Source organism: Choristoneura fumiferana, chromosome 8 (genome assembly GCF_025370935.1).
Source record: "Choristoneura fumiferana chromosome 8, NRCan_CFum_1, whole genome shotgun sequence".
Lineage (NCBI taxonomy): Eukaryota > Metazoa > Arthropoda > Insecta > Lepidoptera > Tortricidae > Choristoneura > Choristoneura fumiferana.
Genome location: NC_133479.1, coordinates 2,744,350 through 2,760,240, shown reverse-complemented (window position 1 = coordinate 2,760,240; position 15,891 = coordinate 2,744,350). Strand labels below are relative to the sequence as shown.

The 15,891-nt window shown below is 42.1% G+C and overlaps 2 protein-coding genes across 2 annotated transcripts in view; one reads left to right on the top strand and one right to left on the bottom strand.

Moving 5' to 3' along the window:
- Positions 1 to 1,342: 1,342 nt before the first annotated feature.
- On the bottom strand, positions 1,343 to 5,286 carry LOC141430124 (sperm-associated antigen 7). Its single transcript, XM_074090682.1, has 3 exons — positions 4,911 to 5,286; positions 4,701 to 4,811; positions 1,343 to 3,868 (listed from the first exon to the last, which is right to left on the bottom strand). The coding sequence occupies exon 3, from the start codon at positions 3,528 to 3,530 to the stop codon at positions 2,829 to 2,831; it is 702 nt and encodes a 233-aa protein (XP_073946783.1). The 5' UTR covers positions 3,531 to 3,868; positions 4,701 to 4,811; positions 4,911 to 5,286; the 3' UTR covers positions 1,343 to 2,828.
- An 8,001-nt stretch (positions 5,287 to 13,287) lies between these two features.
- LOC141430296 (uncharacterized) overlaps positions 13,288 to 15,891 on the top strand; it is a 2,660-nt gene continuing 56 nt past the window's right edge. Inside the window, exon 1 of the mRNA XM_074090927.1 lies at positions 13,288 to 13,713. Within this exon, the coding sequence (XP_073947028.1) occupies positions 13,288 to 13,713 (426 nt within the window). The remainder of the gene's footprint in view (positions 13,714 to 15,891) is intronic.

Genomic DNA, 15,891 nt, shown 5'->3' with positions numbered 1-15,891 from the left:
CTATGCGCGCTCCAGCACGCCATGCAGTATCACACTCATTGCTCGACCTTGGGCTTCATGACAACAACATTAGTGCGGGAAATGACTCATTTACTGACCACGGGTTTCATGAGAAGCACATAAAGGTCGAGGGTTTTATTTGGGGGGTTGCAACCAAGGTAGCCTGCATGTTACGACACTGTTTACGAGCAAGTGTGATGAAAAATATCTTATCCAACTGTATTTTCCAGGGCGCCGGTAGGACCCATCAATTATTTTTGAACGTTTCGCTGTGGCAGATATAAATGCAGACTGTGCTAACACTTCCTAAATAAATAAAAACAACATTTAATCATCATAAATTATATTAGGTACGTACGTTTCAAAGGTACAGCTGCACTTTTAATAAACAATCATTGGTTTTGTAAAGAGAAAAACAATAGTGTCTCAGGGTCTACTTACACCCTGAGCCTGTACTGAAAAATTAAAACTTCGTATCTTGCCGTCTCGCGGACGCTTATATGATTTAATACAAGAGTGAGAGGGACGTTACGATACGAACTTCAATTGCCGAATTTTGTAGTAGCCACCTGGCTATAGATTGAACTCTTCCTACAGAGTCCCGCAGGGCTACTACGAAACACGAAGTTCGTATCGTACCGTCCCTCTCGCTCTCGTATTAAATAGTGTAAGTGTCAGAGGGACCGCACGACACGAACTTCGAGTTTCGTAGTAGCCCTGCTGTTGGTCGTTGAATAATCTAAATTGTAACAAACTACCTACAGATAACATCCAGTCTTATGTCAACAATAATGATATAAAAACTATTGTTTTCAAACAGCCAAGGCAGAATATAGTTAGCTATCTAATCTACTTGTATAATACAATACAGCCGCCTTCGCAAACATCAAACTATCTAGGTCCTCAATATATAGGTATCTGGGCCACTATCCAAAAGAAATCTATTTAGTACAAAGAAATAGAAATTAGTTCTATTAGTTAGATTAGTAGAAAATACAGTACACGAAAGTATTTTTTCTTTTGTCAAATAGGGCATATTAGGCAAAGCTCTGCTCAGGGGGCGACACTAGCGCAAGCCTCCATGACATCGTCAGTTATCTATATATTTTGTTACTAATATATATGTCATGATTTCCATAGGTACTAATACTTTTTGGTCATGAATATATGTCATGGCGACAAAGTATAAAGAGAACCGACGTTGTCATGGGTTTGCGCTAGTGTCGCCCCCTGCACAGAGCTTTGCCTAATATGCCCTATTCTGTTTATTACTGGCCCATTACTATATCTTCGACTGTACAAGGGGAAACCAGCGACACGAAACCTGGAAAAAAATCATGAATACACTTTGAAATTGCTTTTAATAACTAGCCTAATACATAATTTGATGTCAAGCACCCATTAGAAAGAGAGACAGATATACAACGCTCCCTCTGGTAACCAAGAGTGTAGTATACTATATTATTCTAGCCAATGGACAGATTCCAAAACATTTAACTAAATAGTCCAGAACAACGAACTAGGTACAACCTGTAGTCAATAAATTAGATTTATAGGCCACTATGGAACCTTATCATAATAAAGTGTTTGGAGAACATCGACCATTATTGTTTCAAAGTAACCATGACTATTGCAGACATTTACCATGCTATAGTGACCTACATGTGCAACTGTGAAACAGAATTTCGCTGTTATAACAACTCGGTTAACCCTTTTCTAGGCATATAGCGACCAAATAAATTTACAATTTTGAACATAAAACTACAGTGAGACTCACTCATATTAAATATAATGACCCAACACATAACATGTCGAGCTAAACTCGATTTAAGACGTGAGTTATCCGGGTCATTATATTTAATACAAATAAATTTACACAAAAATTCGACCTTTTTGAATTAAAAAAATCAATTGAAGTCGTTAAAAATATTTGTTTTTAAACTAATCCCTCATAGGTAAACAATACTACAAATGATTCATTTTGCGTATATAAATTTGCGGGGCCTGGAAAAGGATTAAGTAAAAACAATGGTTGCTGAATTAGGTACATATTGCGACAAGGTCCCGTAGTTGTCTAGAAATTTAAATGGTCAACTGCACATGTGGAGGGCAAGTTTCATGAAAATACGTGTCGCATAGACGAAGCTGACTTGCACGTGGTAGAGACAGAAAATGGTTGTAGTTCGTTTTTACATCGTTCCAGAGAATAATGGCTTTGACCATAGAGGACTGTACATCGTAATATACTTTATTGTATGTAACACATTGCTTAACGGTTCACAATACTAGACCGCAATGAGAATAGGAATGGCACTAAGTTATTCCATATACTTAAAATAAAACATAAAGGGCAGTTTTGGAACAGTGATTGATTAGAAACAATCCTAAACAAGTTAGTTCTATAGGTCAGCATTTTTTAGCACTAATTAGTGATATTAGTGCTCTTTATTTTGTTATTAACTTTTGCCTGCGGCTTCACTCATATAAACTCGGATTACCATAATTTTTCCCTTTGTAACTTTTTGAAGGAAGATATTCTAATGAGAAAAAACAATAGCTCGTTTTTAAATGCACATAGTGCCATTTATCGAATCTAGTTTTTTTTATTATTTAGTTCCATCAAAAATCAAAACATATCTCTGTTCCAAATTTTATGCAAATCTGGACAGCCGTTTCGCTTTCATATACTCATTTGTGTAAAACCCAATCCTAATTCTGATCACTTCTCCATAATCATCCTGTATATGAAATGACAGATTCTCAATCCTATTTACATAGCGGTTTTTACATTGGTGGGTAAAAGGTACAAGTCAATTTCAAGCCACAGGTCATTCCTGGACCTCATTTGCTAGGACAGCCTCTGCCTTCTTCATCTTCTTGGCCCTGATGTCAGCCATAGTTTGTTCTATCGAGCGCTGGTCCTTCTTATTCTCACTGGGTACCTCACCATAGTTCTTGTTTACATTAGTCTTGTGAGCTGCATCAATTGCTGCCTCTTGACCTATAAGATGTGCATACTTTTGCTTGTAGAATGTCCCGCTTAATTCTTCCTTGCCTCTCTTACGTTTCCTATTTTTTTCTTCTTCTGATTCTAAAGCAGCCAGTTTTTCCCTATCTACACGCTCCTGAGCCATCTTAATGGCTTTATCATCATCCCATGTGCCCCCAGCTCTACGGACGGTCAACTCATCCTCAGAAGGCCCTCTCTCTTTCGTATAAACAACGGAATACCGGTCAATTCCATCCTGACCAAATGAGAATACTTGTACGCCAGCTATTTCGGAGACATCTCGTATTATTGCTCTGTATGTTTGGTCCATCGGTTCAAATTGTAGGTAAGGCTTCGATCCATCTTTTATAAAATCACTTATTTTATCTTCAACTCTCTTTCTAAATCTGTGTAGCATGTGCTTTTCCTCTTTTTTTTTCTTTTCCAGAGCCTCCTTTTGTTTCTTTGCCGCATTTTTCTGCGCCTCGCTTGCGGAAGGAGGTTTCTGCATCGAATTTAAAATGGAGTCTAATAAATCCATGATGTGTTTATACTTGATTTTCAGAGCAGAATGAAGTATAAGCTAGAATTTCACAGATGCGTCTGCTCCACTCGTTTGAAATTCTGAAGTTGTCAACTAATGAATCAGTTTTTAAGCCTCGGAAAGAGATTACGGTGAGTGAGGTTTCAATTTGAGCACAAATTTCGCTACCAAATGTCAAAGAGTCATCGGCAAACTCAAGAAGTTGTTCCAATGGGGGTTGGAGAGGTGATCCCTTGATCAGTGATGTCTGTTCAGTAAAATCTAATTCTTCACAACTTTGACGGAAGACTTTGTGTTTATTGCAAAGTTTATCAAATAAATCATCTATAACAGACCTGAAACAGAAAACAGTTTATTTGTCATTAGACAAAATCAACTGAATCAATTTTATAAATATTTTTACAGAGATAATTACTATTCTGGATAAACAAACATAGGCTACTTGTTATCCTGAAAATATTTTAAGTTCATGTAGCATGCAGTTTCTTTATGTTCTCTAAAGAGACTATGAAATTGACCAAGTCTTTGTGTGCATTTTTCGGAAATAAATGTGATCAAAAATAAACAGACATAAATGATAAACTGTGTTCTTAGTTAGCTTATATATATATTACATGTCACACACTGTTCATGTTCACTATCCCATGGGAATTTTCTTTAGTCAATTAAATTTTGTAAGTTACAATACTGTCTAACAAGTATAAATAGCTAATAAGATTGACTTGAATCATTGATAGGTCTCAACACATTAAAATATTAAGCCCAGTTCACATTTATCTGTTGTGTTGTATTGTGATGCATCAGAACAGTATCGGATTCATACATTTTATATGGTTGCATTCACATTTATCTGATGCAGTGTTGTGATGGCTTGTGTTGTGTCGCATCACAAGCATAGAGAGAGACAGAGCATCACAACGCAACACTACAGATAAATGTGAAGCGGGCTTTATATGCAAGTAACATGACAAACATTATGTCTTCATTCTGAGTCACATATTTTGACATAGTTTTTTTTTTAATTTAATTTAAAAAGTTTAAACAATTAAGTATCTACAGTTACAACGTAATCACAGTGTTAATCAACGGCTTGTATTTGCTATTTAGTAATAGCTTTTAGTTATAGATAAAGCACCTAAGCTAAATGTAAATAAGATTAACACTTACAGATTATGTCTCAACTCCTGTATTTCCTTTTCAATAAGGTTATGAAGCGTCGCACAGAGTTTGTTTTGCAGCCCTTCAAAGTCGTCCAGTGGCGTACCGGCTACTTCAGCGCTGGAAAACAATAAAATTTTTATTGTAACGATATTTCATATCGTTGCTTCATCAACTCGTAAAAGATTGCAGTAGCAATATGCGTGTAATTCAACTCACTCTCTAATGTTTTTACACCTATAAATTAACTTATTTATAGATACTGCGCACTTTTGGCAGTCCCTCAAACACGTTCTAGACGCGGTGTGGAATTCTTCGAAGAATGAAAAGAAGTCAATAATTTGTTTTTGAATTTTCGCTTCCATGGCACGCGATACACATGTTTGATGATAAGTATACTGTTGTTATTTTATATTATATCTTATTCACTCGTTAACAATCTCGAAATTGTAATAGTTCAGAGAGAAACGAAGACAAAATAAAAACCACACAAGAAAGAATAAGAAACACAAGCATTTGGGGTGACACTCTTTCCCGGCCCGGATAACATCGACATGAAAATACCGGTCCTATTTTTTGTGTACACGCCCATTGAAGCTCCTGTCAGTTTCTATGGGCGTGTACACAAAAAACAGGGCCGGTATTTCCATGTCGGTGTTATCCGGGCCGAGAAAGAGTTGTGAGTGATGAGTGAACACACCTCACGAGAGAGAATGGAATGAATACGGAAAGCAGTTTACGAAGACAACAGTAATTTATGATATTATCATTCTAAACAGGCACAGGCACAACATTTGAACAATTTTAATTTATTTCTTTTAGATGCAATTGATGGATTTAACACCACGAAATATCAAAAATGTTACTTAAAATTAGTTTTTTATTTATATAATAGCTATTTTTGTAAACGCTCGGCTTCTGTCACGTAGTGTTGTACAATGTTAATCTCCTGAAACGAAAAATCGGTAACGACGGGCTACTACGAAACTCGAAGTTCGTATCATACCGTCCCTCTCGCTCTCGTATTAAATAGTATAAGTGTCAGAGGGACCGCACGACATGAACTTCGAGTTTTATAGTAGCCCAGCAGCTGATAAGGCAACGACGAGACTTGTAGTCTAGGTACGTGCACCCGGAAACCAAACAAATTTCGGTGAATTTCGGTCGGATGTGTTCGGTAAACATCGTTTGCATTCGGTTGCTGATCGATTGTGGTCGGAATGGTCGGATTGTACTGTCAAACTGTGGAGCCAATGACTGCGCGGCGTTTCCTTGCACTCCATTGGTTCAAACTTATGTACCTATACCTGGGCAACCAGTCCAGTCTATATTTACTTTCGGCGCGGAAAGCACGCTCGTATGCTATGCAAATTATTTCGATAAAAACAAGTGATTATAAAAAATAATAGAGCCGTGTTATACAAAAAATATTTTAGTTGACTTGTGCAAGATGAGTGAAAATAGTGTGATCTAATTTATTTCATAATAAATAGTAATTGTGCCGCTTGTTTGGTGAAAATGAATGGCAAAATGCACAGTGAAACCGGCGCTTTCTCATCTGACGGCATGCGAGCCGAAATATTAAACCCTTTTGTACACAAATTGGAGTTAGACAACACATATGATAAAATTAAGGTGCGAAATCATTTACGACTACTTAGTCAATATACTTATATAGTAAATTGTAATGTTAGACACTCGATTGTAAATATTTTCAGAATTTTCAGTCCCTATGGCGCAGGCCCGGGAGTCAAAGATTACTCATGGTTGGAAGGATAAATAAATATGTTTAAAGCTCCCTTTTGAACGAATTTTTTATTTTATAAAAATACTACGATCAATTCAAGCGAAAAGAATCTACGATACAACTACTTACTTGTTATGTGGATGATCTATTACAAATTCTTTAGAATACTAAATGGTAGCGGTTGCCAAATAAGTGTAGCACATAACTATCTAGCTCTATTAGGAAAACCTTGAATTATATTTGAATGGCAAGCTAATTTGATTTAGCATGAATCATAGCGTTTTGTCGACTGTACGAGATCACAATCTATATTTTTAATCTGGGAATGTTTGTACCTAATTATCAAACAATCGCGACACTGAACTTCGTAATAATGTCGTGGGAGGAGCACTTGAGACCTTTTTACCTGTCCACTACAAATCTTGGTTGGATTTGGCATTTAATTAATCTCCGCTATAGGTATTATATGAAATCATTCCTTATAATTTTTCTGGCCATTCTTGGTCGGTGTTGTATTAAACATTTTAATAATGACTACCTACTTTATCTTACTTTTATCTTCTTTACTACCTACTTTATCTTCAACAATTCATGTAATCATCCTAATTCACCTCAGTTGAAAGTTGTGATGAGGTAGCTACCGGCACAAACAGTTATACCTATTATATTACTCTAACGCAAGAGAAAGTTGTCTGTACGCACGATTCATTCCGTCACATCAAACCAAACATATTTATATCGGAGTAATCTCAGACGATTCCCATTGAGGTTTGTCTGATGTTAGGGAAGGTCATTGACATAGCTCCAAATATCGGACACTTGCCGGTCGCCTCTTTATGCAATGCATTAGAAAACCTGTTATTTGGTGTCGTAGACGGCGGTCACCGCATTATGGATCGTGGAAACATCAAAACTTGGAGCTCGTCTGTTGGGATAACTGTGCTTTCAAAGCGGTTAGCGATTTATAAATAAAGGCCATTTCAAGCTCAGAAATATAGTTTTTGTTCATCTTTAGGTATTAATATATTGCATGGTGGATAGAGATAATGAAATGTGCAAAAAATAATACTGTGCAATGCACTTGCGAATCAATAATATCGAAAGAAATTCAAAAGATATCGACAAGTACTCTAGTGAGATGTACATGATTGATGTGATGACTGACGGGAAGTCCTTATTTCGTTTCTGTTTAGAAAATGTAAGGTTTCAATTGATTCCTGAGAAGGTTTAACTTCATGCTTCACTGCGCTGCTCGATCGATGCCATTCCAGCTCGCTACTTCGAGATTATTCGCATCGCTAGCACCTTGAATTAGGTGTCGTTACTGTCGTTAGGCTAGGAATAACCATCTGGCTCTGTTATGTTTTCGCTATTTCGAGTTTCAAGCACTTTTCAAGCCACCACCACCATCAGTCCAATGATATAGTTTTTCTAATTGAAACCGAAATGTATTGTATACTTAGTATCTGAGCTATCTGAGGACTGTAATGACTGATGTTGCTTTGCTTCTTTGGTTTTAAGTACTTTGAATCATATTTGGAAGTCAAAGGTGAATCGATATTAACGTCGCATTTTGATTATGTTAAGTAATTAAATTATAAATGTATTTTCCTTGCTCTAGTAGATATGCAGGAATTGTTAAGATCGAGAACACTAGAAATCTCGACCTCACGCTCTAAGCAAACATAAGAAACTCGTTTGTTAAAATCAACTGTACTTTAGCGAAGAAAATATGCTCTCATGTTTGATGAAACTCTTGAAATGGGCACTGCGACAAGAGTCTAAGGGTCAGATGCGTAGTAGTTTCATTACATCGTTCTGATAAAAACACATTTGATAATGTGAATCTTAGTGCCAAACTCAGCTGTACCACGCCAATTCTAGAGATGAAATTGATTAAAATCGGTGTACAAACTATTATTAGTATTATTCATTAAGTAACCGAAGATATTGGAAAGATTTCACCGCCGGCTTAAAGCTAGTAAAGGTATGATATCCATAATATCGACACTGAGCTTTTAATCAGAAAGCGCAATGATTATCCAGTTAACATCTATCACTTGTCGATGCAGCCATACTTTTAATACAAGTGAATAAAACTTTCCCTAATAATACCTAGACAATATAGTATCTAGAGATTACCTTTCATACGGACCCATGAAAGGCTGAAACACTGAAAGTCGGTCTTTTATGTTATGTAGGCAATTCTAGAGTGGGTAGGGCTCCAGTATAATACAATGACTTCAACTTACAATTATAACTATATAAGCCTTAGAAATTGTGTCTTTTCTTTCCAGACGGCGATATTCACAGTAATACTGCTGCCTTTCCGAGTCATCGTAATTTGCTACCTAATAGTGACCGCTTGGTTTTTGGCATGCATCGGTCTTTACGGTCTGAGTGAGGAAGACCTGAGACGGCAGCCTATGACAGGATGGAGAAGGTATATTAGTTATAAAGAATAAGCAAATCAAATCAAAGTTTAGTGTTCTAAATTGGCAATAGCATTCAAAAGTAGGCAATAGTTTCAAGGTAGAGTAGGAGAAATATTAGAGCGATTCAATCGCAATAATAGGTCTAAAGCCAGCTGAGCCTTAAATATGCAAGTATAACGCGCCGAATTATACCCGTCTCACTCGCGCGCGCTCGTCCGTAGTTTCAGAAATCATCGCAAGGTGGCGCGCGGCTCGCCGCCACGCGCCGCTCGGGACGCGCGGGAATGAATGACAGTTCGCTATAGCTCGCATGGCGACTCGTTGCCCTTTCGCCGCGAATATATTTACCTCCGTCTTATGTGGCCCTCATTTCCTTAATTTTCATGTGCTATTGTGTGTATCGATGCCTCTTATATATAATTGTGACTGTTGTGTAATGTTTTCATGAATAAACGTGTTACCAACCGTTATACTGGCTGCCCAACTAGAGGCTGAACTGTACCTACGATTTCATCGCTCGCTAGCCGCGTAATTGTACCTATTTACATCGACACTACAGTAAAAAGGAGTGTGCCGTGCCTATTCATCATTTACCATGTCGGTAAACACACGGAGTAAGGCGAAAGCCGTCAGCAACGAAGACGAAAATGACCCCGATAGCTACGACGACGCGGAGGAGCCGCGCGCCTCAAGCGCCGCCGCCGCCGTCGCGCCGCCCGGCCAAGCCAGGCCCGCCGTCAACACGGAGACCTTTCTGGCCGGGATCATGGAGTCCTTCGCCAGGATGCAAGCCGAAACCAACCGGACCCTGGTGGAAACCCTGCGAACTCTGCCCCTCAACGGCAACGGCCCCTGGAGCCCGCCGTCCGCCGCGGCGACGCCGCCGCCCGACGGCCGCGCGCCCAGCAGCCTCTCGGGCGCCGCCGCCGGGGCAACTTCTCCAAGTGCACCGCGCGCTTCGACGGGAGGTCGCGCGACGCGGAGGCGCTGGAGGCGTTCATCGACGCCGTGCAGGTGTACAAGGAGTGCGCGGCGGTGAGCGACGAGCACGCGCTTCGCGGGCTGCCGCTGCTGCTGGAGGGCGACGCGGCCGTGTGGTGGCGCGGCGCGCGCGCTGGCGCCGCCAGCTGGCCCGCCGCCGTGGCGCGCCTGCGCTCCATGTACGGCGTCCAACAACCGGCTCATAAGGTTTTACGTGAAATCTTTGCCGCCGAGCAGAAGGACAGCGAGAGAGCCGAAGTTTTTGTGTGTAAAGTGCGTTCGCTTTTGACCAAATTACCGTACGAGGTACCTACGTGTATGCAGATAGACATTATTTACGGCCTGTTGCATCGACGTGTTAGGAAACGGTTACCAGAGATAGCATTGTCAATGTTGACAATTTTGTAGAAAAAGCGAGGGCCATAGAAGATGCGATTTCCGAAGTAAAAGTAAGTAACTACTCCCTGATCTCGAACGACGCGAACTCGACAACGAGCCGCTCTTTGCGATCGGGCGAGCCGCCGCGCGATTTCCGAGAAACTGCGGCCGAGCGCAGCGTTACTACCGGTCCGCACGGTACCACTGGTTCGAAACTCACCTCAAACTCGAACGAAAACTTGAAACGCGATAAGCGCGTTCGGTGTTCGTATTGTAAGTTTTATGGTCATGTCGTAGCCGATTGTCGTAATTTACAAAGTAAAGAGAGTAAACAGCGTACCGTACACGCCGATTCCGACGGTTTAGTCTCTAATACGGGCCCTAGCCCGATACGTTGTTACGGATGCGGCAAACCGGGTGTGGTTAAATCGAAGTGTGAGAATTGTAGTAGTAAGAGCGCGCCCGCGAAGTCGTATGATTTTAATATCGTAACGGGTAATGACGTCGCGGATGTATCTCAGAAGACGGATACGTCTCACCCTACAGTGTCCATCACTATTGCGGACAGGGTAGGCGTTGCGATACTCGACACGGGAGCTACATGTAGTGTTGCTGGTTCCTTGTTGTACTCTATATTACGATCCGACGGGATACAATTCCATGAGGCGGAGCGCACCATTGGGCTTGCGGACGGTTCCCGCCAGCAAAAGATAGTGGAAATCGCGACGGTACCGGTATTATTAGAAGGTAGGCAGGTAACTACTGAGTTCGTGATGTTCCCTGGGGAAAACACTCGAACATTATTGGGTCGAGACTTTATTAGCAATGCTGGCCTCACATTGGTCTTGGACCAGGACTCGTGGTTTTTTTCAGACAGCCCCGACCACATATTCCCCTTTGTGCGATCCGTTCGTCTGAAGGACACGGAGCTGTTGCGAGCCGATGTCTCCGACGTCACCCTGCGCGACGACGAAGGAACAGAGCTACCACTAGAGCACAGGGACGCACTCAACACCTTCTTGCGTAGCAGAGCCGCACAGTTTGCTGCCGAGGGACCTCCTACGGACTTCGCCGTCCACAAGATCAGGGTGAGTGAAAATCAGGAGCCGCTCGCTTCACCACCCTACAGGTTGTCGCCGTTGAAGAAAGAGGCTTTAGAGAAGGAGCTGCAAAAGCTACTTAGCTCCGATGTCATCGAGGAGTGTGAGTCCCCGTGGGCCTCCAACGTCGTGCTGGTCAAGAAGAAGGATGGGAGTTTCAGGCTTTGCGTCGATTACCGCAAGGTCAACGCGGTTACAGAGCCTGACCGCTACCCGCTCCCCAGGATCGAAGACGTGCTCCACGCCGCAAAGACTTCTAAGTACATGACCACACTTGACCTGCGATCTGGTTACTTTCAGGTTAGTGTCGATCCTGATCACAGGGATCTTACCTCATTTACAACGCCTTTAGGTACGTTTCGCTTTAAGCGCATGGCTATGGGACTTCGGAATTCTGGGGCTACCTTCCAGAGATTGATCGACCGTTTTAAGTCCAACTTACCAGGTATAACTTTGGTTGCTTATTTAGATGACCTGTTGATATTGTCCGAGGAGTCGTTCGAGAAGCACCTTGCGGATTTGGAGGCTGTGTTCGATCGCCTCGCAATGTTCAACCTGCGGGTGAATCGTGAGAAGAGCCACTTCGCTAGGCAGTCCGTCAAGTTCCTCGGCCACGTCATCATGCCAGGTGGTATTCATGTAGACCCTGATAAGACCTCTGCTATCGCTGACATGCCTCCACCTCAGAACGTGAAACACCTGAAGTGTTTTCTGCAAACCTCGAGTTGGTTCAGACGCTTCATACCGGATTATGCTAAGATCGCGGCTCCGTTGACTACCTTGCTGAAAAAGGTAAGCACCTGGAGATGGGGACCCGAACAGCAAGGTGCGTTTGATACTATTAAATCTCTCCTCGTGTCAGCGCCAATCCTCCGCCAAGCCGATGAGACGAAGCCGTTCGTCCTCCGGACCGATAGCAGTGGATATGCTCTTGGGGCGGTTTTGCTTCAGGGGGAGGGAGTTGACGAGCGGCCCGTCGAGTACGCTAGCCGTCTCCTTACAGCCGCTGAGAAGAATTACAACACGACGGAGCGAGAAGCGCTGGCCGTCGTGTGGGCAGTGTCGAAGTTTCGAGGATACATCGATGGAGCGGACGTGGTGGTGAAGTCTGATCATCAACCCCTCAGGTGGCTTATGAGTCTAAAGTCACCGAGCGGTCGGTTAGCCAGGTGGGCGCTTACTCTGCAGGAATACAATTTGAAGATAGAGTACACACCGGGTAAGGCGAACGTGATTGCGGACACACTATCACGCCCAACATGTATTCCAGGTACGGATTGCGACCTGTGTTTGACCGTGGTGGATATGCCCTCTCGCAGCGCAAAGGACGTTCGCGAGAACCAGCTAAAAGACCCCGAAGTAAGTAAGATCATCGAGGCGATGGAATCCGACGATCCATTTAGGGGGAGACCCTGGTCTGACCGTGGCTACACCCTATCCGACGGCATCTTGTACAGGTACGACCTAGAAGGGGACGACAGTGAAGAGGCTCACCTGGTAGTGCCAGAGCACGAGCGTGCCGCTGTCTTATCCGGCTTCCACGATGCACCTACAGCGGGTCATTTTGGAGTCGAGCGTACACTGAGCCGTATTCGGTCACGATTTTATTGGCCTGGTATGCGATCGTATGTAAGTAACTATATTAAGGGATGTCTGCCGTGTCAGCGTTATAAAGTAGATACCAGGAAGCCCGCGGGTTTGCTCCAAACACCCGCTATGTCCAAACGATTTGAGGTAGTATCAGTAGACCTCTTTGGTCCATTAGTCGAAACGCCACGCCGCAACAAGTGGATTTTGATAGTGGAGGATGTCTGTTCGCGCTGGGTCGAACTTTTCCACTAGAAACTGCGACAAGCTTCGAGTGTGCCAAGACCCTCATAAATGAGGTATTTTTCAGGTATGGAGTTCCTCGCCGCCTCCTCAGTGATAACGGCGTGCAGTTCGTGAGCGAGGTCATGCAGCAGGTCTGCCACGTACTCGGTATCGACCAAATCCTCACGCCCTTCTATCACCCCGAGGCGAATCCGATTGAGAGGAAAAACAGGGACCTCAAGCCTCAGCTGGCCATCCTTGTCGGGCAGGACCACGCGACGTGGGATTCGCACCTCGCCGCAGTCAGGTATGCCATGAACTCGGCTATCACTGCGAGCACCGGATTTTCCCCAGCGTACCTCACCTTTGGCAGGGAACTGCGCGCTCCGTCCGATGCCGCCACTGACTTGCGAGCCATCGTGGAGACTGATAACTTTATCCCGAACATAACTCCCCACTTGAAACAGATGAGTATGGCTCTGGCGGAAGCTCGGGACATTCACGAGAGGGCTCAGGCGATCCAAAAGAAGTACGCGGACGAAGGACGTCGCCCGCCTCCGGATTATAAGGTAGGTGATTTGGTACTCCTTAAGACCCAAGGGCTTAATGACACGGGTCCTGGCCAGACATCTAAATTTATCCCACGCCGAGACGGGCCTTATCGAGTCTCATCCGTAGTTAGCCCTACGACCTACGTTTTGGAGAACATCCAAGATGGGACTAACATAGGGAAGTATCACGCCTCTCAGCTTACCCCTTTCGTGGGCCCCATCGAAGCCCCGGTTAGGTCTAAGCGACGTCGCGGTAGACCTCGCAGATACTTGCAGGAATCCTAGTCCGATTGCGGGCCGCTTATTCGGACTAGAGGGGGAGGATATAACGCGCCGAATTATACCCGTCTCACTCGCGCGCGCTCGTCCGTAGTTTCAGAAATCATCGCAAGGTGGCGCGCGGCTCGCCGCCACGCGCCGCTCGGGACGCGCGGGAATGAATGACAGTTCGCTATAGCTCGCATGGCGACTCGTTGCCCTTTCGCCGCGAATATATTTACCTCCGTCTTATGTGGCCCTCATTTCCTTAATTTTCATGTGCTATTGTGTGTATCGATGCCTCTTATATATAATTGTGACTGTTGTGTAATGTTTTCATGAATAAACGTGTTACCAACCGTTATACAAGTTAAAAAAACGTATCTTCTGCATGTACCTATCTTATAATCAACCACAATATAATAAAATCGGACAACATCATTGGATCATTTTTTTAACAGAATTCGAAATCTGCCACAGTTAATAAATTTTGGTAGTGCTTCTTTGATGTTTTGCGGCAGCCAAAAAGTGGTACTTATTTAAAAATAAAATGTAAGACTAAATAGATGTCAGATTACGTATTACCATTAAGGAAAATTGCAATCAAGATCTTACATGGCCACAACAAATAAGTTATCTCTTTACTAAAGTCGTCGCAAAATGCAGTTGGTTACCATTTTTAATGATGATAATTACGAGTTTCACGTTAACAAAAGTTCTTGATTTTAAGTCACTGCACTGTTCCACTTGGAAGAATTGCATTTTGGAAGCAGATCAAGGTGCGATTTAAACAAAAAGTTCGACTTACCATGAAGGTTACCTCATTTGTATTTAGTTAGCGTAAACTGTAACCAATTAGTTTTCAATTAAGCAATGTCAGCGTCTAAAGCATCTTATTCCTAAATAATATTTTCTTTAAGTGGGTACAGCGAGCAGATACTTACAGTTCTTACAAACCATGTTAGCATAAGATTTATGAATTACTTCGTAAACAAGGCAAACCATTTACTTGCCCAAATATATGAATACAGCGCGGTATCTTTGAAGAAAAAAGACGAAGGTGTGAACTGCCATGCAAATGACTTAACAATCGAAAAACTTATGATGCTCTTAACAGCTTGAGAACTTAAAACATCGAGCCGTTACAATATAAAAAGTAACTGTCAGAATGTTTTATTATGTTACTCTTATCACAATGAATGTAATAAAAATAAGTAAGGCGAAGAACTATTTTCAGTCAAGATGTAACTATGTCTACGCACTCGTGACCTCGATGACAGTATTGACAGTGAATGCTTCGAGGTCAGAACTTTGTAAAGCCGCAATGGCACTATATCAAATTGATGTTCACCAATTACATTGGATAAAAAACGACAATAGACCGTAAAGGGTCGTGCGTGGTGATCCACACAAATTTTAAAATTAACGCACTATCGTTTTATGTATAATTAAAGTAAAAAGGCAGGTGTAAACTGGCTGATGAACGAATAATAAATCACTAATAAACTAAATTATTGAAATACTTGCAAAATAATAATTTTTCGGTAATAATCGGTTTAGTTACGCCCATGCCATGTCATAAATAAATAGTAATGGCGGCAATTTCTAAACATAACCTCTAAATTTTGCGTTTTGAGTTGTTCGAGTCTTCAACTCTTCATTGTTGGTCACAGGGCTTTAAATACCGTTAAAAAGTGGTAACGTTACCAACTGTCAAACCGATTTAACGTTAAATGATAATTAACGTTAAACGATTTACCGTTACTTATACAACTTTTTACCGGTAAAAAAAAAGGTAACGTTATCAGCTATTCATTAAATTAACGTTAATTCAAAAGTATCGTTAAATCATTTTAACGGTATTTATATTACTATTTACCGGTAAGCTTGGGTAACGTTAAATTTTAGATTATCCTCATTTATCGAGCGAGTATGCAC

Bases quoted from the DNA above. Each gene is read 5' to 3' on its own strand.
- LOC141430124 (XM_074090682.1), bottom strand. From the start codon at position 3,530: ATGGATTTATTAGACTCCATTTTAAATTCGATGCAGAAACCTCCTTCC.